Genomic DNA, 24,010 nt, shown 5'->3' with positions numbered 1-24,010 from the left:
GGCCAAGGTCACACTGCTTAGTGAGTGGTGGGACAAAAATCTGAAACTAGGCAATACGGCTACAGAATCTAAACTCTTAACTACCCACTATTCTCAGAGAAAAGCCAAGAAGTTATTTAAAACTGAAAACCTGTAGTTCCCACTGTAGTGTGGTGGCTTAAGGATCCCACCCTGCCTCAGCTGTGGCTCAGATTCAATCCCTGGTTCAGAAACTTGTGTATGTTGCAGGAGCAGCCAAAAAAAAAAAAAAAAAAAAAACCCAAGACTGAAAACCTTGAAAGTAACAAAAAAAATTTTTAATTTTCATTCTGTTGTTTTCAACATATTATAAATTACTAAGAAAAATTAAAAGATACACAATTTTTAATGTATGAAATGTATATATCCCCACCAATTATTTATCAGATTGTGTTTTTAGAACTTTTATAAAAGCATCTTTTGGAACTTCAATGTTGCCAATTTTCCTCAGTTTTTTCTTTCCTTCTGCTTGTCTCTTCAAAAGTTTCATTTTTCGGGTAATATCACCACCGTACTGAAAAATATTTTTAAGAATTGGAAGTCCAAATCACTCCACAGAAAATCTTACAATTACCTAGGAACATTAATACAATTACAACAACTTTACAATTATTATCTGTGAAGCAGACATCTGCAAAGTTACCTCCAATCCCCCTCCTAGCACATCCTAATTTTACTATCTTCTCAAAGAATGAGTCTTTTTTTTTTTTTTTTTTTTTTTTTTTTTTTGGATGGAAATGAAGATCCTCAAGGAAATCAATTGCTGTAATATGCATGTTAAGGAAAAGTTATCAATCTCCTTACTGACTCAAGTGTTTGAAATTTTGGATTGTAAAGCTGTAGCCTAGTACAGAAACTCACATAGGATTACATGTGTCAGTCCCTATGCTAAGGGTTTAGAAAATTTATCATTTAATTCTCATAATAAGAATCTTTTTTTTTTAATAGATAAAATAGCAGACTTGGAAAAGCATGTAAGAGAGATGGATTTCAATTTCAACTCCCACTGTAAGACAGTATTGTCTTCACAATCTCTCCTTAGAAATTAAATGAATAAAATGTTATCCTGATCATAACTGTTAAAAAAATGTTCTTAGTTGCATATAAGGAAATTTTTATAAGACAGGAAAATATTTAAGAATGTGATCAAAATGAATTGCTATCATTAAAGTCAAGCTGAAATTTCCCTATTTGAAAAGAAAATGTGCAGATGAAAAAAAAGGTATTATAAAAACCAACAACAGAAACCAATATATTTATACCCTTTTTGATTTTAAGCTTATAAAATAAATACATTATTACAAAGTAGAACACATGTAGATACATACACATTTGGCCAAAACATTTTTCCTATAGGCTTTCACACTGTAAAAAAGAAAATTTTGCGTTAAGTATGTAACTTTGAATTATACTATTTAAAAGTACTCATTTTCAAAAATAATCTCCCCTTTACTAAAGATACTAAGACCAGGTCATACTTACATAAAATTGCCATTAGCAAATAATTAGCTCAAATGCTCTTGTATTTATTTTCATGTATTTTAACAAAATAGAAAATTAATTCAATATGAATATCAATACAGGCTTTATTAAGAACAGAAAAAAATCAAGGCTTGTGGGCAGTCTTGAAGATGCCAAATTAATGCATGGTATGACCTTGATTATATAAGGTCACTTCCAGCTCAACCTAAAAATACTACTGTCACTACTACTTCCCAAATTACTGAAACAGTTATCTCATTACTATATCAAATGTGGGTCAAGAGTGACTAGGAATACAAACAACAGGTATTTTATAAAACCCATTTCAGGGGCAACTAAATAATTTTAATATATTCATTCAAGCAGCTATAAACAAATCCATTTCTATGTTGTAGCTGAGAAATTGAGAGGATCAAAAATCTGAAAACAGCTCTACTTTTTTGTATACCATAAGAAAATAAATCTCTTCTTTTTCTTTAAGGTATTCTCTACCTTAACAAACTTATGTTTGAATGATTATCCACTAACTATTTTAAATTATAGTTTTCTGGATATTGACTATAAACTCTACCCTGCTTAATATCTGGGTAATCATGAAACAGAATAACTAACTAAAGTAAAATATAGTATAGAAAATGAAGTTCATTGCAAATACAGGCATTAAATTTATCCCAAGACTATTGACAACCCCAAAGCCTAACATGTTATCAGCATTCCTCTCCCAACTTTCCAATTTAGAACCTGACTAGCTCTGAGCAAGTGATACCAAATGCTTCAAGCAAAAACCATAATTTAGGGTTTTTTTTTGGGGGGGGGGCTTTTAGAAGCCTATCTCTGAAACCTTTTTAATTCCTGTTCCTATTAGTTTATAATCTACTTGAAGGGATAAAACAAATTATAAGAAACTTTACAGAAATTCCTTAACCAGAAAATTCAGTGGTGTCATTCAATAAAACAAGCAGAAATAAAATTCCTCAAACTCATATACATTATACTGATAACTATAAATAACTACCATCCCAAACTGTCATTTAAGTAATTCAAAGTACCAGTCATCACTCAAATTAGTCAAATTAAGAGACTGATGTTTCTAAAATAGTAATAAATCTTGGGACAATGTAGAGTTAAATTTTTTTTAATATTTTTTAACTTTCTAGGTATATCATTGCTAACAACAACCAGGAAACAAAAATGAATTTCAACTCACGTTTCTCTTGCAATGATTTTACTTCCAATAGCAGCTTGAATTGCTATCTCAAACAGCTGTCTTGGAAGAGAATCCTTCAGACGTTCACATATGGTTTTGCCAACAGAGTATGCTTTGTCTCTGAGATGGAAAAAAATGCAACTATTCATAAATCCTAAATAAGAATATTTAAAGTAGCTTTCTGATTGATACACATTATCAAAGCAAAGGTTATTAAGGAGAGGAAAATATAACTTGTTTATCATAAACACTACTTTATTGCCGGATCATATATGACCTCTTGTGATTATAAAAATAACATAATCTCTTACAGAAAAATCTACAGAAACATACATTAGAGAATAAAACCACTCTTGATGCCCTTCCCTCACCTATAAAATACCACTGTTAAACATTTTACAATATTTATGTTAAACATAAATCCATCCTTGCAGTTGTTTTTCTGCATACATATTGATTGTTTTTACAGTTTGGATGATAGTGTTTATGTTATATTCTATCTTTCTACTTAATAGACAATTTTACGTTAAGTATTCCTCTCTACAATATAACTGTAATGGCTTAAAATGATAGATTATATGGTGCTCCACAATTTATTTTAACCAATCCACTATTTCTTGAACATGATCTATTACAGAAAAGGGGATTTCATTTTTCATTTTTATAAAATTTTTAATGAAAATAAAACCTTTTGTTCTCTATTCTAAATCTATCAAAGTTTAAAAAACATTTTTATTTTTTCTTACCTGATAATAAGGTAAACATTTCTTTCCATGACACTACTCTTTTTGTTTATTGTAATTCTGTTCTCCTTTTAACAATTTGGAAAGAGAAGCAAGGAAAAAGAATGGAAGGAAAAACTAGTACCTGGAAATTTAATTACCTTTAAGTTTGCAAAATGTAGCTGTCAAATAAAAATAAGCAACCAGTCATTAAATAAAAATATGTCAAAAGTGGTTACTTTCACATTCTGTAATTAGTTTCTATGCAACTTACTTGTGTACAACAGTTACTAGCTCTTCTACAATATTTCCATTCAGCAGAATATCCATTTTTACAAGTTCTGCAGTCTGGTAGCCTGCATCTTCATAATCAAAACTAACAAGGAAAAAAATTCAAGTGGTAGATAAACATTCTATTTTCCAAGAGATTACATATTTTTTCTTTTCAGAATATCTTTTTTCTACCTCCTCCCATACTCCCCCCAAAAGATCTAATTTTCCAACAAAATATTACAAAAGACATTTCAGATGAATGGATCTAAATGACCATAGTAAGGAACAAACTCCCTCATCTTTCTACATATATGAAATGAGGTACAAAGGGGAACATGCTTTACTGAGGAAGGAAAAAAAAACTGTTAAGCAAGGCTGGGAGGATGGATCACTGAACGCAAATGCCATCTTCCCAATGTTCCCTCCTAGCAGCTGGCTGGCTGGTAGACTATATACTAGTGAGTCTTTCTCAGATTCATGAGTTGGGTTTCTGTTTAGTTTCCTATTACTAGTTAAATAAATGATATGTCAGTGATAAACAGCCGTTAATAAATGAGACTTCTCGAATGGCTCTTCAGTATGAACCTTTACAGGGCTTTTTTGAGGACGAAATGAATTAATACATGTAAATCACCTGAACATTGCCTAGTACTTAAAAAGCGTTAAGAACAAAGCCAGCCTAGCACATATGAGCATTTAGTAAGTGTTAGCTATTCCTATTACCAATATGGTCAAAGCTTACAATGCTAATCAAAGCAGGCAGGTTTAACTTACAAATTGAAATCTGATGAGAACGAAAACTTCAATTATGCTTATATGTCTTTGTAATTATTGCCAAAAATGTGTGTATTCCTACTGCCTTAATTTTATTTTTTTTGTCTTTTGTCGTTTTAGGGCCACACCCTCAGCATATGGACATTCCCTGGCCAGGGGTCGAACCGGAGAGCTGTGCTCCCGGCCTATGCCAGAGCCACAGCCAACTAGGGATCCGAGCCACGTCTGCAATCTACATCACAGCTCACCGTAATGCAGGATCCCCAACCCACTGAGTAAGGCCAGGGATCAAACCCACATCCTCATGGATTAGCTGGGTTTGTTAACCACTGAGCCACTATGGGAACTCCCCCTACTGCCTTAATTTTAAAACAAACCAGTGCCTAGAGTTGCAAGTGTTTGGCTTCTAAAGGTTTTCAGCAGGAAAGTCACAAGGTGACCTCTCTCTAAAAAGAGATTATTTATTAGTACTCTCTAAATATAGATTACTTTGGGAGTTCCTATCCTGGCTCAGTGGTTAACGGATCCAACTAGGAACCATGAGGTTGCGGGTTTGATCCCTGGCCTTGCTCAGTGGGTTAAGGATCTGGCGTTGCCATGAGCTGTGGTGTAGGTTTCAGACGCAGCTCGGACCTAGCGTTGTGTGGCTCTGATGTAGGCCGACGGCTCCAGCTCCAATTAGATCCCTAGCCTGGGAACCTCCATGTGCCATGGGTGCAGCCCTAGAAAAGGCAAAAAGACAAAAATAAATAAATACATCATTAAGCATGTTCTACATAAAGGTACCATGTTAAGTACTATGCAAAATAGAGAGATAAGACAAAGACATAGTCCCTAGGCTTTCACCTTATTTACAGCTTTAAAATGTTCTGTGATGCCAAAATTTTATAGGTTTTTAGAATATGAAAAAATATCCACGTGCATTCTTAACAATATGAAATTACCTTAATTCTGGAACCCAGAATTATTTTACTTTAACTTAGTTTAAAATAAACCACATTCTATCACTAAATGTGAAATACATTTAAGTTTCCACGTTAAAAGATTTTAAGACCACCTAAGTCAGAAAGTGGTACCCAAATGCAAACTAGAATTCAGACTTTTGCTAGAAGTGTTTATAACACTAGTAATTATTCTTTAAATTACAGTAATTGTTTAACAACATGCTGCCTCAATTTGTTTTATTTTAAATCATATTGCTACTTATTTGCTCGAGGTCTTGTCTGAAAGAAGACACAGAAAAAAAACTGAGTGACCTAACAGGAAAATATAAATTCTCAATACAAATAAACATAAAGATTCCTTTGTATCATAAGTCATGCTGACTCTCTTCACTGAAAAACTCATTTCATAAAGTAAACTTCCAGGTCAGGATAGCATGTTCATTGAAAACTGGGAATTTTCTCTGAATGTGAATTTTAAATGTGCATGCATATTCATGTGTGCATGTGTTTTACAGATGTGAACATTCATTTGTCTCTCAACTTACCACCATTATGTTTTATATTTCATACTCTAATATATGCTACCCAGTAATGTTACGATTTTAGGATATTAAGGGCATCTAGAGATATTTGCCCTAAAAAAAAAATTCCAAATTGCTATACACGGAATTCTTTGTTATTTAATATTAACTCTTCAGTTTTTTTACACTATTCCTCCATGTACTCCTATGGGATAAAATAATGGCTTTCAATTATTCCTAGGAAGAACATGTTACTGAAGTGTTCTCAAACACTGGGGCATAGCCAGCACTTTCTACCGACTAAATATGTACTTCTATTTTCCCAATATACACAGATGCTCCCAGGATTATGTAACACACGAATACATTTTAAAAGTGCCACTGAGTCATAAGAGTCACTCAGTAACTTTTTCAAATTATGTATAATTTTTAATCAACACATAGGAGTATAACTCTTCCCATGAAAAGGGCACTTAAATGTTTGTCATTAAGAGAGGAGTTAATAGTTTGATGAATCAAAGGAATTCCTTCTTTCATTAACCAAATTACTCTGTTAACACTATTAAGGCTGCCCCAAGCTTTTCTAACTTTACAGTGTGACTCTTAACCATCTTTAGAAGCACTGAGGATAAGGAAGTGCTGTATTAGTGTATTCTTGCTAGTCAATATTTCAAAAAAATTGTCCAGGTATCTGAGTTTCCCATTGAATTTTTACCTGGCATATCCAGAAGACAGGGATTTCAAAGAATCATAAAAATCTACCACAATTTCATTCAAAGGAAAGAGATATTTAAGCATCACTCTAGTTTGATCGATATACATCATGTTCTTCTGAACTGCTCTTCTGGCCTGAAAAGGGAAGAAAGAAATGTATTTAACGAAAACCTATTGAAATAATGACTTACTTAATGAACACAGACAGAAGTCAATCTTCAACCTAACAATTTCCTTATAAATCCTACTAAAGAGAGGCCAGAACGAAGGAATATTTTATAGTCTAGTAAAAACTTCTGACCAGTATTTATAATACAGGGAGAACCATTTTGTATTTCTTTTTTTTTTTTTTTTTTTTTTTTGTCTCTTTGTCATTTCTTGGGCTGCTTCCATGGCATATGGAGGTTCCTAGGCTAGGGGTCAAATCAGAACTGTAGCCACTGGCCTACGCCAGAGCCACAGCAATGCGGGATCTGAGCCGCGTCTGTAACCTACCCCACAGCTCACGGCAACGCCAGATCCTTAATCCACTGAGTAAGGCCAGGGAGCGAACCCACAACCTCATGGTTCGTAGTCGGATTCGTTAACCACTGAGCCACGACAGGAACTCCCCATTTTGTATTTCAATTACAATATACTTATTACCAAAGTTTTAATCCTTGGTCTTTAACATTTTTATCTTTTTTAATTATAGAATTTTTCATTTAACAATAAATCAAATTAGCTACAGATAAAGTCAAAGTTCTAATTTCTTATTATGCAAATAAAAGAAATTTAGGTCCAGAGAAATTAAGTGACCAAAGTTAAATTTTTCATGTGACAAGAGAATTAAAATACAAGTCTACTAGTCATCATTTGAATCATTTGAGAGTTCTTTCCAATATGTCAGAATATTTCAAATATGTACTTTCTGAGGACTATGATTATATCAAATTTATGGATTAAATCAGTTATTACAATGTGGCAAAAACCAAAGCAAAATGGGGAATACCTTCCAATGAAAGGTCTCTAAAGTATTATAAGTATCTTTCAAACAATACTCAATTTCAAATACTCAAAAAAGCTAAGGGAAATTATACTTTTAGATATTCAGGATAAAAAGGCATCAAATTTATTTTCTTTAGGCTAAAATATCAATTCAGTAAACAGAAATGAGCAAAAACTTTGGTTTTACCTTCTTAAAAATCTAAATAATTTAATTATGTGTATCTACATATACAAGTATAGAGCTCCATGAAAATTTCTTTAAATTCAATGTGCTCTATAGAGAGAAACTGTTCAAAACCCAAGCTGGGTACCACTGTTTGAGAAGGCTAAAATTTACTTTTGCATTAACCTCTCTTACATTTATACCTGGCAAAGCATTATTATTTTTCCAGTATATTCATCTGGCGTGATAATGGTGCCCAAAACAATTGGCTCCAAATATTCTGTTACTTTTGACTTATCAGGAAATTGTGCAGGGTTGATGATTGTAATTTCCTTTTCTCTGTATTCCTAAAAATAAAAATCACCAATTACTAAAGATATCTTAACAATTACCATGCTTTAAGATTTACTGTTAATTATATTGTATGTTAGAATTTTGTTACTGAATGTGTTGGAATTAATGAAAACAGAAGAATTCCTAAAGGTGAGAATATTATCCTAACATACTTTAGATTAAAAAAAAAAAAACAAAAAAACCCCTCTCCAATTGTAATAATTTAATATTAATAACAATTATTAATATATTCTGGTTATTGGCATTTACTAAACACATTTCATATAAGAATACATTTTAATCTACCCCTTATAATGCACTGTAAATAGTTTCCTAAGTTAATTTTGTCAGGAAATATTTACAGATGCCACAGTAAATATGTTTAAAATGATCAGATTGCCACTGAGATGGAATACAAGCTACTGTTAACAACCATGTAGAATACTTCAATTTTCATAATGACCAAAGTTATATTCTTACTCTTTGTGCTGAATTTAGAACAGTATTTTCAGTATTAATTCTACTTTTTACCCTCAGTCAAAGACTAGCAATAATGTGGCAATTTTATCAGGTTAAGAAAAATACTGCATGAATTATTCTCAACTTCTCCATCATAAGGTAATTCAACTTTTATTACTACTAATCCAGAAATACTTAGTTTTGATAACTAGTTAGCTACTGGTGTACTAAAATGTTTCTCTTGTATTCTGCATGCACACGTACACACACATTTATTTAGTTTTCCCTTGTATGCTGGCTCACAACAGTTACCTTTATCAATTTTGCTGATGAAAGAACTGCTTTATATGGAACAGTAGGGGTTGTCAAAATAACAGAAGCATTATATTCTTGCTCCAGTCGCTGGTTGAAAACCTCCATATGCAACAGTCCAAGAAATCCTAACCTGGGGGAGAAAAAGCCAAACTCCAAAATGTTTATGTTCCATGGGCTCTATTTTCTTTGACAAATATATTGTTAATTTTGGGGGGAGGGGTAGAAATCAAGAGAGCAAATCAATTCACATCAATTAAGCTAGCATAATTTTATTAAATAAGATTAAATTTTCCATTGGGATTAATTAAAATAGCTATAAAACTCACCCGAAGAATATGAATCCACAGTGAGAAATAGGCAGACACTGTTTCAGTTCACTTTACACTACTATGAACTTATCTTCAGAAATGTTTAAGAGCAATAAACCATTTAAACTTTACTTTTCAATAAAAATGGAACCCTACAACATAAATGAATCTTACCTCCAGCCAGCGCCTAGGGCAAGGCTACTATCTCGATGAACTGTCACACTGGAATCATTCAGAGTCAGTTTTTCTATAGCATTCTTCAGATTATTATATTCAGATTGGTCTATAGGGTACACACCTGGGGGCACAATGGTTTCTAATTATCACATGTGAAATGCTGCCTAGAAAACCTAATATACACTGCTGCCAAGTACAAAATTAATCACTTGTTTTTATTTTCTGTTTTTCACTAATTAAAATATTGGTTTGCCAAGAAAACTATGAATATTAAGTTAAATTAGCTCTGAAATATTTTGCAAGTTTCAAAGACTTTTGAAATTACCATTGGATTCATACTCAAAGTGATGATTTTATTTTTGCAAAGAATATACGAGAGAAAAAAAAGAAAAAAAGAAAAACCACCATGGGAATTAGGCCTAACAGGAAAATACCCTGTGCTTATTTTAGGAAACAGAAGTGCAAGCCATCCCACAACCACAAATGAAACTCCATTAGCAGATTAAAAAACAGGAGTAAAAATAAACCAAAAACTACTGATTCATCAGATTCTCTTTCATCTCAACCCCAAGTCCTCACCTCTTAAATCCTTTAAAATCCAAATGACTAACTTTGTCTTAATAGGGGCAGGGAGAGTTAAACAAAACTCATAATTTTGTTTGAGAAAACAAGGAAGGATACCCAGCACAGTGTAACCTGATGACCTTCAATCAAGTCTTCCTTTTTCAAATGTCTGTGATACTACACAGAAGTAAAAGGTTCTGAAGTTATGCACCTGTGAGGTGACATTATCCTCTGCCATGTCTACACTAGTATAATACAGTATTAAAGACAGGCCAACTAAGGGGAAGGCATTCAGTAAATGCCAGTGATAATAAGTAATAAAATTATCCTAATTAAAAGTATTTCAAATATAATGACCTACTCTCTAATGAAACAAGAAGAAAATATTACTGTGCACTTTCAAATATCAGAGAACTTGTTTCTCAAGAGGTTATTTCTTAAGAAGTCCTAACAAATTTGGGACATGATCTCCCACATAAAGTTTCACCATATATATGCAATTAACCAATACGTAAACAGCACACACACACAAGTAAAAACAGAGAAGCTATTAAACAGGAATTAGCTGTTATTTAAAGTGAGTATTTCTACTAATTTTTATTTCAATTTATAGAATAAATTGGCCTTTATCCTTTGAATATGTGAGCTCCTCACCTGCAAATACCATTGGCTTCGCTGATTTAAACCCAGGCAAGGGTTCCACTGGTTGTTTATGTAAATATAATGTATCTCCTATTTGTGCTTCAGTGACATCTTTCATCCCAGCAATCAGATAGCCCACCTGTCCTGCATATCTAAATAAAATTATTATATGGAAATATTTACTGTTTTAATGTTTCAAGTGCATATGCATAATTAGCTCTACTTTTCCAGGAAATGATCACTTTCCAAACAAAACCTCATCAAGCCGAAACCAAGTGCTACATATCAATTCTCAACCCTAAAGACTGTCAGCAAAAGAACATCCCATGCCTTACAATCCAAGACTCTGCAATCCACAAGTTTTAGGCCCTTCCTCATGACCCTGCCCACTTCTACATATTAAACACTAGCTTCTAAAATATTATGTAAACATGGTGACACTGGAAAGTGCAGAAACATAAACACTTCTTGCAATATTTCTTAGTGTTAGAAATGTCCTTTAAAAAAAGACCAAAAAAAACCCAGTATTTTTAACCAAACAAAAAAATATAAATGTCAACAAATCTGATTATCTATTTGATGTGCTTCTTGCAGGAAAAGGGCAAATTTCAAGATTTCAGATTTCATCTTAGTTTTTTTTTTTTTTTTTTAAAAGGAAATTTCCTACAAGAGAAACTAATTTCCATTTAGGATGAGGTACAAAAATCTTTACTGAAGATTCAGTAATCCTCAATACACATGCGACATAGACCATCACTAGGAATTATAGCCATTATCTAGTAATAACTTTTAAGAGAGCATAATCTATAAAAAAAAATGAATTGCAATGCTGTACACTTGAAACTAATGTATTCATATAAATCAACTATACATAAGAATACAAACTTTAGAAATATTTGAGTAAAAATTAAAAGTCTTTATGACTTTTAAACAAAAAAAAAGATAAAATAATGCTAGTTTGAGACACACAACATTCAAATATTAAGTGTGACCCAGTATGGATATGGATAAGGGATCTCTTCCACTACCTCATCAATACATCAGTGTTGGACCCAGTCTGCACCAGAACATAAAACTAGTTACAGCTGGTCAAAAGGAATAAAAACAAAAAAATACAAAGAATTCCTACTGTCCCTCCCAAGACGTTCCTTTTGAAAAGAGCATTCACCATGTAGCTGCATTTCCTAATCAGGCTTTTTTTTTTCCCCTAGGTTAGCATATTGAGATCATTCGAAGCATACTAAGTTAAGAAAGGCAGGGACAGAAACACATACAAGTGTTTTTCAGTTACTAATGCAGATTACTTACAGTTTATAAGCTGGCTGCTCATTAGGATTCAGAACTCCTACTTCATTAACTTCGTATGTCTTTTGAGTATGTGCAGATACAATTTTATCTCCTTTGGAAACCACTCCATCAAATAATGCTACATTGGCTATCACACCCCTGTACTGGTCGTAGGTGGAGTCAAATACCAAAGCTCTCAAGGAATTTTTGCGATGTGCTTTAGGACTATTAAAAATAGGAATGAATACACACTTAATAAATTGAAATCTTAATAAAATGCTTATTTTTAACTCAAATATTATGCTTAATTGGTAACTGACAGCCAAAGGACCTTTCTGTAAAGTATAATGCCTATATTTATATTAGTTTTAATTCAACCTCAAGTTTTAAATACATTTTAAGTGACCATTTTTAAATTACTTATGAAATTGATGGAATACATTTGTTCCGGATTAAAACAGAAAACAATAATTACCAATGTATTCAAGTCTATTACAATAACTGATGAGACCCATATTATCCTTGCTTTTTAAAAAATTTTTCTGTACTGTTTTCACCTTCTATATATTACTAAAAATAAATTAAAAATTTACTCTCACTGACCACACAGAGTGCATCTACCATAGTTACTACGCTAAAAAAACAGATCAAACTGACAGGCTTTGTACTATTAGAGATAAATGAATAGTTTATTATAAAAAGAGCAAAATACATACGGAGGTATTCTTTTGATGACTGCCTGAAGAACACTTTCAACATTCGTTCCAAGTTTAGCAGAAATCTAAAAATATGTATGTAAAACAAATAAACAGTTAAGACTTTATTTTTCTAACCTTGTGACTTAACTTTACGATTAGAAAAAAGAATTCTAAAAGTTCTCAATTTGCTTGAAGAACTTGTAAAAGAAGTCATAAAGAAGAACTTATAAAAGAAGTCATAAAACATATAATATATCCACATATTATGCCCTTCTAATACAGTTAGGTGATTCTCTGGTTCTTGGATTAAATTACAAGAGATTCTGATTATGGTACTGAAAGAACAGTGGACTAAAAGTTCAGAAAATCTGGGCTTTAATCATGACTCTACATGTACTGTAACTTCCACCAAGATGTATTTCTTTAAACTTCTAATTTCATCTGATAAACGAAGTATTCATATTTTACTAAACCTCAAGGTTACTGTGTGAATAAACAATATATATGGATGGCATACAGGTAACTCTAGGGCATATTATTGCTATTGTTCTCCTACTGAAAAAGCAGGCCAAAAGACTCAAAACACAGGTGCATCTGACTTTTGTCATTACCAATAATTGGACCACCTCTGCAATCTTGACTTCAAATCTAATTCCCTGAATATTTTCTCTTACCTTTCAAAATCCCTCTAGATCAGTTTTTCAACTAGGCACTAAGGACATTTGGGGCTGGACAATTTTTTGTTTTGAAAGCTGCTTTGTGTACGTTAAGATGCTTAACAGCATCCATGGAGTCTCATCAACCCATAGGATGCCAGTAGTACCCATTACCCAGTGTGACAACAAAAAAGATCCTCAGACACTGCCAAATGTTCCCTGGAGGGGCAAAACTACCCCCTAATGAGAAATCACTGCTTCAGACTCTAGTACATTCTTTGCAACAATCTCTTAAGATCACAAACTCCAATCCATTAAATCAAGGAGTACTTTTTTTTTTTTTTTTTCGTTATCCATTAGCTCCCTAGCTCTTTTCCCAGCAGAGACTCCAAGGTTCCACTATTTAAAATCATTTTGTTCAACTACTTCTTATCTTCACAAGCATTACAAATATGTGTGTGTGTATACATATATCATGGGCATTATATATATCATACCATATATATATATAGATACCATAAGCAGTTGGTAAAACCGCAACTGTGACTGCATCCAACTCTTTGCCTTTTCTATGTTTATAATCAGAGCAGCTTAACATTACTGGAGCAAATCAAGTAAACAGTCTTATTTGTTTTTGTGAATTCACAACCACAGACCTCAACGTGCAGTTAACACTTTTTGACAGCCTCAGGACACATCCCTTACTAAATTCACATTACCACTCATTAAGATAATTCACACTACCTTCATTTTCAATCTACATACTTTCCCCTCTGGCCATTTCACTTTCAATTGATAACTTTCCCTCTTATTTCATTTAAGGAAACAGAAAACATCAGAAACTCTTTTATCCAAACATGCAAATCCATCTGCACCTATATCCAAAACCTCTTTGCCTTCTCCCTTGTTACAATCTGTATTTCCATCTCTGAAAATGCAACCCTTGCACCCTTCTCTTCTGAATCCTCCTCTTTAATCCTCCTCAGTTTCTACAACACCATGCAAACTGACAATAATGTTGTCTACTTCAACAACCGCTTCTCTACCTACACTTCTCCCTAGGAAATGGACCCATTTCCATAGCCTCAAAACTACGTGCTAATGACTCCTAAATATCTCCAACCCAAGCCTCTCAACAAATGCCAGAATTGTAGATTTATGCACTATTTCTAACCGGATGTCTAAGAGACATTTCAAACCCACTGTGTCCAAAACAGAGCTATTTATTTTCCCACAGTATCTGTTCCTCCCCGAGTCCTCTCCATATTAATAAATGTCAGTACTCAACCAGCTGCTCAAACCCAAAGCCTCCTTGAGTCGTTATTTCACTACTTACACACAGCACACCAGCAAAATCTATTGTATCCAAAGTACACATCAAATTTGCCTATTTCTTCAACATCAGCACCACCATATACTTAGCCATCATTTTGCACCTGAGCTACTACCGCAAGCTGGTTTCACCATATCTCTTCTTACTCTTTTCTAATCCATTCTCTATAAGGCAACCTGAATGATTAATTTATTTTTCTCTCTTGCTTTAAAATTTTCATTATCTTAAAATAATTTTCAAACTTTTTAGCACAGCAGGAGTCCCAAAATAACTTGATTCTTGCCTATCCCTACAAAGCCAACTCATCTAACTGGCCTCCTTTCTGTTCTTTCTCCTTCCAGAAATGCATTTCTCCTAGCTCTTTATTTCAAGTCTCAGTCCATCAGAGAAGAATTCCCTAAATTACTCTGCATCATAGCTCTTCTCTAAGAAAATGATTTTTTTCATTGTTAAATATGGCAGTTCCACATGGAACAATACGCTCTGCTGAATGAATTTCCTTGGTAGGAAACATCTACCTCTTTCAATAATTACTATACTTACTTCTCTCTTACTTATTTAATGACTACCTCCCCAAGTAGAATATATACAAAATGAGACAGGTTTTACCTATGCTGTTCATTGCTGTGGCCCTAGCTGACACATACCAAATAAGTATATAAAAGAATTTTGCAAAGATTTATTAAAATCTGAATAGTCAATTATACTTTAACATAATAAGTCATAATATCACAATTCCAGAACTGCCTTACAACAAGGTCCTCTTCATAATAAAACCTATGTGTACATATATTAAAAAATGCCTTTTCTAGTTATTACCAAGTTGTATATTATCATCCAATGTAATAAGACTAACCAAACAAAAAAACCCACTTCATCAGCTGAAACTTGCTTTTTCAAAAATCAAATAAGATTGAAAGTGGAAGCTAAACATTCTATTATTGCACTAACATACTACACAAGCATGTAGCAAAGCACAGTTTGGCTATGGCTATTTAACACAAACCATCATTTGAAAGGTAGATTTAAAAATTCAAATTTAAAATAGTATCACCTCTGATATAAATAAAATCTATTTCTATGAATGATACGTACAAATGCCTTGAAATTAGTCTGACCCCACCCTTAAAAGACAGTATTTCCATAGGCGCAAAACAGTATTTGACATACAAGAAATAATACTGTAAAGAGTTGCAGGAGGCCTACATTTCAGTCCAGGCACATAAGCTAACTAGATCTATAATCTTAAGAAAGTGATAAAATCTTTGAACCTTATTTCCTTCAACTGTATCAAAGGAGTAATTCCTATCTGCCTAACCAAGAACTTTTGGCAAAGATCAAATGAAGTATCAGTAAAAAGACTTTGTAAAAATATAATAATGATGAGCTATCAAATACTATGAAATTTTACTTAGGTCAATTACCTGAGATTTTTTTAAAGTATAACCAAGTCTTCCAAAAAAAGTATTTTACCTTAATACACTCATCACTTGGAATATCAAACACCTTTTCAATTTGTTTTTCAACCCTTTCAGGATCAGCATTCTTCAGATCTATCTTAAAAAAAAAAAAAAAAATTCATTATGTCTTAGTATAGTGAAAGTAAGATGTATTACATATTAATAGTATTTGGAAAAGTTAAAAGATACCTACTTTTAACCAAACTGACCACTTTATGATCTTATTTTCAAAAGCATTAAAACAAAAATAATCTAGAAAAAGGAAATACAATTTTAAGAGGTATGGACACTGAAGATAGAGGGCATATATATATATATAAAGGAGCAAGCAAGAAATTTAGATGGTTAGCTACGCACGGCAGAAGAGTTAAAAAACAATTAACATCATGTAAACTCATTTTATGTTAGATATAACCGTCCTACACATGAGCAACCTTGCTTCTTTTAAACAATTCAAATATCAAAAAATAAAAGTGAATGCTTTGCAGATTTTTAAGATTCTTATTAATTTCAAAATATAAATGTTAAAGTTTCTCAACAGTGCTCAGTTTAGCACTTAACTGTTAGGTGTCGTATGTTACAATGTTTCCTCCTAGTTTATAAGCTCTTTTTCCTTTCCTTCGCATAGTTTAGTCTAACAGACATTCTGACTGCTCTGAACGTCCCTTTCCTACAGAAATAGCTCTCAACCACTCCATGTAATTCAGGGAGACTCTCTTCTCAACTACATGCCAGGGAATAGGAGTTTGAGTTACAATTTTATCATGTGAAATTCAAAGAAGTAAATCCCACCCATATAGAATTGAATATAGAATTTCAATTGCACAGGTCCTCTTATCTGCAGATTTTTTGCAACAAATATATAAAAATACACTTGTAGAACACCACGTGCAAGACCTGTATTTAGGTGGATAAGCCTATCCCTACACAGGAATAATGAGGGATATTTAACATAAAATTAGTAATGTCAGTTTCCTTACTGTTTTACAGCTTTCAAAGAATTAAAGTATCATAGAGTGTGTCTCTCTCTCATATTTAGAGAAACTACACATCAGCTTATCATCACAGATAAGCATTCTTTTTAATGTAACAATGTTTCCAATACTACTATGAATATGACCATAATACTGTATGCCATAAAACATTTATAACCCTGCATTAGTGTATATGCTAGGTTACCATGAAGCAATCACAGAGCTTACAGTATGCTATAAAACAATTACATATATAGGGAGTTCTCTAATGGCCTAGCCGGTTGAGGCTCCTGTGTTCTCACTGTTGTGGCTCTGGTTGCTGCTGTGCAGCATAGATTCAATCCCTGGTCCAGGAATTCCCACATACTCCAGGTGTGGCAAAAATGAAAAGAAAAAAAATACAAAAAAACAAAACAAAACAGAACCTGAAATAAACGTTGAAACTCTCAATTAAAAAAAATTACATATATATATATAAAATATAATTTGTTTGTTTGTGTTTTTGGGCCACACCTGTGGCATATGGTAGTCTCCAGGCTAGGGGCTGAGCTACAGCTGTCAGCCTACAGCACAGCCACAGCAACGCCTGATCCCAACACACTGAGTGAGGCCAGGGACTGAACCCTCATCCTCATGGATTTAATCAGATGTGCTTCCTCTGTGCCACAATGGGAACTCCCCAGCAATCATCTTTTTGCTTTATTGTTATCAATACACAAATTGTTACACCTGCAAATAAATGTGAAATTCTTTTTCACATTATCTTTTTATTTTTGATGTCTGGTGTCAGTAATACATATAACATCTAAAGTGTTTTATATCACAAAAGATAATACTGAGGTATTAAGAGACAATTCACCTTATAAACAAAGGATGTAAACTTAGGATATTGATAGAGAATTGTAAATATTTTTTTTCCTCCTTATGATTTTCTTAGCATTTTCTCTAGCTTACTGTATTGTAAGAATAAAGTGTACAATACATATAACATAAAACCTATGCGTTAACAGACTTTAAATTATTGGTAAGGCGTCAGTCAAGAATAGGCTATTAGTAGTTAAGTTTGTGGTGAGTCAAAAGTTACATTAAGACTTTGACTGTACAGGGAGTTGGCACCCTTAACCTCCATGATGTTTAAGCGTCAACTCCATTTAATAAATAGCTAAAGATTCCTCATATAAAAAATAGTACAAGTAATATCCAAATAGAAGACTTTTAGAAAGTAAATAAATAGCACTGTTGTGCTAACAAATTACCTTGTTTATAACTGGAATTACTGATAGCTGTGCTTCAAAGGCAAGAAAGAAGTTTGCTACCGTTTGGGCTTGGATACCCTGGAAATACCAAGAAACAAGATACTAAGATGATCATTCTACAGTCTATCACGAAAGTTGTAATTCAAGATCATCCCACACATCTTCATCAAAAACAAATGTATAAGGCAAACTATGGTATCTATACTTCCAAGCATCTGGATCATTCCTTGTGAAAATTCATTTCAGTTCAGGAAACGTTTTTCAGTGGGCACTGTGTTAGGCTCTGGAGGCAAAGTATTAAAACAAGGATCCTCCAGGACACCTTAGTCTACCAAAGGGCAAAGTCATGAGAGGCACTTTAAAAAGCCCATACTAAATATGTAGAGACTAACTTTCCCAGACAGGATTATGGAAGGTTTAACGCAACAACAAAAAAACTTCGGGTTTTCAATGAAGAACTTGTGAGAAACTGAAATATATCAAAAGCTTACTTTAAATAGTAGATTCAGCTCTTATAGTCTCACCTCAATATGTTTTTATGGCTATACTCATATCAAAGAACTTGGTAATGTTATTGACATGTTTCTTTAAACCTAACATTTTCTATTTATTACTTAAAAACATCCAAAATAACCTCAAAAATAAAAATTTATTTTCAAGTTTTGCTAGAAATCGAAACCTCAGATTAAGAACTGCTTAAAATTGAGTTTTTTTGATAGGATGTATATGTAATATGACATATTTCAAAAATCTCTTGAACAATTCCTCTGATCAGCTTAAATTTTTTAAAGGATGAATAGGATCAATTTCACAGACCACTTTAGTGTAATAAAACTTCAAATTAACAGGACCAAAACACATAATTTTGGCTAAGTAATAAAATAAATCTTTTCTTCAAACACAAAAATTCTATTTCCAAAATACATTTTAAGGAAAAGCTTGCAACAACCAAATAGCATGCCGCATCAAATAAAATTAAAAGCACCTACCTCATTTGCATCAACCACAAGTAAAACACCCTGGCAAGCAGAGAGTGACCTGGATACTTCATAACTAAAATCAACATGGCCCTGAGAAAAAAAAATATTAATACCTCTAAATGTTAGAGTTTAAATGTTTCTTAGGGAGGGACATTATGGCAAATCTATTTATTCCACTTCATAAAAAAGTTAGTAAATATTTTGGCTTATGCTTGTGAAACAATTTACACTAACATTGGAACACTGAGAAAACAAAAAAGCAAAGTAAGATGTTTAGTGTTCAGTTCAAAAACTGAACAAAGGATTTGTTTGTACTATTAATACAATGCTGACTTTAACAAAAACTGATAATCAATTTACCGGTGTATCGATGAGATTTAAAAGGTATTGCTTTCCTTCACAATTATAGAAGAGAGATGCTGTCTGTGCTTTAACAGTGATTCCTCTTTCTCGTTCCACTTGCAATTTATCAAGAACTTGTTTATTATTTTTTGTTTTATCAATTGCCCCTATAATAGAAACATTTATTAATATTTCTATGAGCTTTTAAAGAGACAATACTGCACATAAAATTAAAACCAAAACTTTAAAAGCATGGTAAAAGCAATTATCAGTTATTCACCATAATTATGTAACACAAAATGAAAATACCTGTTAGTTCCAGGAACCTGTCAGCTAAAGTACTTTTGCCATGATCCACATGTGCAATGATACTGAAATTTCTAGTGTTTTCAACAGGGAATCTAGACATATCAATTTTTTCCTAGAAAAGGGAGAGAAATAGCACATTTTTAAGTATAAACTGTGCACAATATGAAACAAGTATACAAAATCAAAGAATATTCTTTTGGTCTTTGAACGATTTCATTCATATTGCTTATGTTCCTGACAATAAAGAGATGTACGGCCAAACTCATATTGCAAGCAATGAATTACAAGAGGACCCATCAAATACATCAGTTTCCACTGTCAGAGATGACCAGAGGGCTAAATAAAAGTCCATTATAATAGTTCCACAACTTTGAGGGCCAATAAGGAACTGAATGGAGAATTCAAGATACCTAGAACTCTGAACAGTTTTAGAGCACCTCGTCTAACAAAACCTCTTGAAACAAAAAAGCTACAGAAAAGCTGGGAGAAAAAAAAAAAATCTTTGTTCCCATCACACATTTAATGACTAGAGTCAGGTCAACTTAAAAATCTGTGCTCCTAGGAGTTCCCGTCATGGCTCAGTGGTTAATGAACCATGAGGTTGCGGGTTCCATCCCTGGCCTTGCTCAGTGGGTTAGGGATCCGGCGTTGTGGTGTAGGTTGCAGAGGAGGCTGGGACCCCTGCGTTGCTGTGGCTGTGGTGTAGACTGGCGGCTACAATTCGTAGCCTGGGAACCTCCATATGCCACAGGTGAGGCCTAAGAGATTGCAAAAAGACCAAAAAAACCCCCCAAAAAAACAAAAAACAAAAAACTGTGCTCCTAATAAAACCTTCAAAGGTTTAATTTAGATTCAATTTTGTTCCTTGACAACTTATCTAGGGAGAGAAAAAACAATGATCACATCAGAAAAAAAAAAAAAAGTTCTTATTTATCACTTAAATTTTTAAAATATTTAAAAATGTTAACTCGGAATTTTTAGTTGCACACATATTTTTTACTGTTTTATTGAGACTACAAATTGTTAAAAATCAGTGTCTAAGTAAAATACGTAAGTTTTTTGTACTAAAAACATTCCACTGTTTCCAAATTTATCTCATAATCAACAAAAAAAAAGTGAAATTACAATACACAATTCTCATGAGCCAACCTTTCCTTCTTTCTTTATAAGTGCTCCAATACAAGGCAGACAATAAGGTTGCAGCTACATCTGAAAAAAATTCTGCAAAAAACTAAACCTGATTTGTTTTATTGGTGGGTCTTCCCTCAACCATTCAATTCAAAAGACATACAGTACTGCACCATTTTTAAGAACTTGGAATTACAATATAGATCCATTTTACATTCCACAGGCATTTTTAAAAAGGATAAAACTGGGAGTTCCCATTGTAGTGCAGTGGAAACGAATCTGACTAGTATCCATGAGGATGTGGGTTTGATCCCTGGCCTAGCTCAGTGGGTCAAGGATCTGGTGTTGCCGTGAGCTGTGGTGTAGGTCCCACATGAGGCTTGGATCTGGTGTGGCTGTGGCTGTGGCGCAGGCAGGCAGCTGTGGCCCTGATTCGAGCCCTAGCCTGGGAATTTCCATATGCCAGAACTGCAGCCCTAAAAAAAATAAATAAATAAACTGATTAATTATATATAATCTTTTTTTTCCCTAGCTACTCATAACCTGCATTTAACTGCTTCACTTTACTGCCTAAATTATCTCTTCATAGTTATCAAATAGTACAGTTTTTTAAAAAATTTACTTATTTATTTTTTGGACTCTACTGGTGAGCTTGTGGAAGTTCTGGGGCCAGGGACCCAACCCACGCCACAGCAGTGACAAGGCCAGATCCTTAATCTGCTGAGCCGCAGGGAACTCCAATAGTACAGGTTTTAGAATCGCTGAACGCCTACCTTCCTCAACCGCAAGAATACTCAGACATGAACAAGTCTGCTTTGAGGTAAAATGAAATAATGAAAAACAGAAGCTAAGGCATACTCAGCACTTATTATATCCTTGATACTGGACTAAAAGTTCTTTTTTCCCCCCTTTATTGGCCACTTTGAGGCACATGGAGTCCCCTGGCCAGGGATCATATCTCACCTTCAGTTGGTGCCAGATCCTTAAATCGACATGCCCTGATGGGAATTGAACCTATACCCCAGCGCTACAAACACCTCCAATCCTGTTTTGCCACAGTGCAACTCCTAAAAATTCTACTCCTTAAGTCATGCATAGCCATTGGAGGTTTTATTAGCATTTTTTTTTTTTTTTTTTTGGAGGGCCACACCAGAGGCATATGGAAATGTCCAGGCTCCGGCCTACACCACAGCCACAGCAAAGCCTGATTCTTAGCAGGGCCAGGGATGGAACATGCATCCTCATGGATACTAATCAGGTTGGTTTCACTGAGCCACAATGGGACCTCCACTGGCACCTCATTTAACAAATAAACAAACAGGAGTTCCCCTTTGTGGTGGTGGAAATGAATACGACTAGGAACCATGAGGTTGCGGGTTCAATCCCTGGCCTTGCTCAGTGCATTAAGGATCCTGCTTTGCTGTGAGCTGTGGTGTAGGTCGCAGACATTGCTCGGGTCCTACGTTGCTGTGGCTGTGGTGTGAGCCAGACGCTACAGCTCTGATTTGACCCCTAGCCTAGGAACCTCCATACTCCCTGGGAGTGCGGCCCTAAGAAGCAAAAAAAAAAAAAAAAAAAGTTTTTAAACTTAAATACATATTTAGCCCAAAGCATCACACAAACAGTTCTGATATTACAAAGTAGGAAAGTGAGGCCGCCACCTGCCCAAGGTCACACTGGTGAGCAGTGGAAGACTCAGGAACCCCAGAGGAGCCCGTCCCAGCACTGCCTCCTCTACAGAAGCGCAACCTGCGTCCACATTCCCAAATACAACAGGAGCACCTTCCCAAGTTTTAAAACCTGGCCAAGGAGAAACTCAGGGGGGGTCACCTGGCGGTCCGCAGAGCTGAAGGGCCTGTCCGGAGCCCTGGGCTCGGCGGCAGGGCCCAGGGCAGACGCGGGGAGAGCCCCGGGCGGCCCAAGACCCGCCGACCGGCTGGCCCACGCCGCTAGCGTCCGTCCGGGCCACCAGCCCGGCCCTGCACGAGCCCACATCGCCCCGCGCGGAGACGTCACGAGAGGGTCCCGAGAGGGGACAGCGCCATCACCCGCGGCTCAGTTTCCTCCAAATCCGTCCGGCTCCCGGCAAACGGACAAGATTCAATCGGGCTTTTAGAAGCTGAGAAGAAAACGATAGCTGGGCAGCGCCGCACAACTAGCAGCCCCGACAGGGATACTGGAGACGCAGCGCCGCTCGTCGACGACCTCACGTCGCACGTCGCCGTGACGTCAGCGTGCCTCCGCGCGAGGCTGCAGGGAAGTCACGTGAGGGAAGCTCTCGGGAGCTGTGTCGTGCTTTTAGCAAAAGGTTGAGTTTTAGCTTCTTACCAAATGGTAAAATACTTCAGTGACTTTTAAAATCCAGAAGTCCAGATGTATTCTCCATGTTGTCTGTGCTGTCACTAATATTGAGGTACATCTGAGTGGAAACAGGCGGTAAAATTTATTGCAGTAATGTATCCTAGGAAAAGTTGGGGCCAGAAGTGAGGGTAAAGAAAAGTTACATCCTGAACTCCCTTTAAGCCTTTATGGTCTACGGTTGACCACTTCGACAGTGTTTATCTTGCCGGTGGCAGAGCTCCAGCCAATTAAGGTGGAGGAGGATAACGATGAGGATCATGAGATCTGTATACCACATCCTTTGTTTCCCACTGTCTCCCAGAGGCTTTTCTGCCGCACGTAGGGTTTGGCACCGAGAAGAAAACAGCTGCGTTGAGTTCACCATTGTATTGTTGAGTGACTGTAAATAATGAACACAAGAGTAAACACAGATACCTTCTATTGATCCAACTTTATTTCCACCTAAAAGCTATGGGACATGAACAACAAAATGAGGTCATTTATGTCAAGGGATCTAAAATGGAGCCGGGAGGCTACTGGAACTTACACATGTCCACACCTGGATGCAGCATAAACTTTTGATCAGGCCATTCTTAGACCACCCATTGGCACCAATCATAGTTGTATAAAAATAACCTTCTGTG

General features: G+C 34.8%; 1 protein-coding gene across 7 annotated transcripts; it reads right to left on the bottom strand.

The window, feature by feature from the left end:
• Positions 1-274: 274 nt before the first annotated feature.
• Positions 275-23,234, bottom strand: GUF1 (GTP binding elongation factor GUF1). Of its 7 annotated transcripts, none has more exons than XR_014812370.1 (17): positions 22,857-23,234; positions 19,899-20,010; positions 19,608-19,756; positions 19,257-19,337; positions 18,268-18,345; positions 16,051-16,134; positions 12,607-12,671; positions 11,912-12,115; positions 10,616-10,755; positions 9,395-9,518; positions 8,910-9,042; positions 8,001-8,152; positions 6,657-6,790; positions 3,704-3,805; positions 2,708-2,827; positions 1,347-1,383; positions 275-532 (listed from the first exon to the last, which is right to left on the bottom strand). XR_014812370.1 is itself a non-coding variant. In XM_013978641.3 (17 exons), the coding sequence occupies exons 1-17, from the start codon at positions 23,019-23,021 to the stop codon at positions 566-568; spliced, it is 1,899 nt and encodes a 632-aa protein (XP_013834095.1). In that variant the 5' UTR covers positions 23,022-23,234; the 3' UTR covers positions 275-565. The 7 variants fall into 7 exon arrangements, 4 of the variants coding, with proteins under 4 accessions (XP_013834095.1, XP_003128999.1, XP_084828065.1 ...); XR_014812369.1 differs by having other exon boundaries at positions 3,704-4,747; positions 5,047-6,790; positions 8,009-8,152; XR_014812368.1 differs by having other exon boundaries at positions 2,708-3,611; positions 8,009-8,152.
• Positions 23,235-24,010: the final 776 nt, after the last annotated feature.

The sequence above is a fragment of the Sus scrofa genome, chromosome 8 (genome assembly GCF_054392235.1).
Source record: "Sus scrofa isolate SSC_HxYL_T2T_F1_AM1 chromosome 8, Sscrofa_HxYL_maternal_Yorkshire_Landrace_v2.0, whole genome shotgun sequence".
Taxonomy (NCBI): domain Eukaryota; kingdom Metazoa; phylum Chordata; class Mammalia; order Artiodactyla; family Suidae; genus Sus; species Sus scrofa.
The sequence above is the reverse complement of the archived record's forward strand: the minus strand, read 5'-3'. Positions and strand labels throughout refer to the sequence as shown.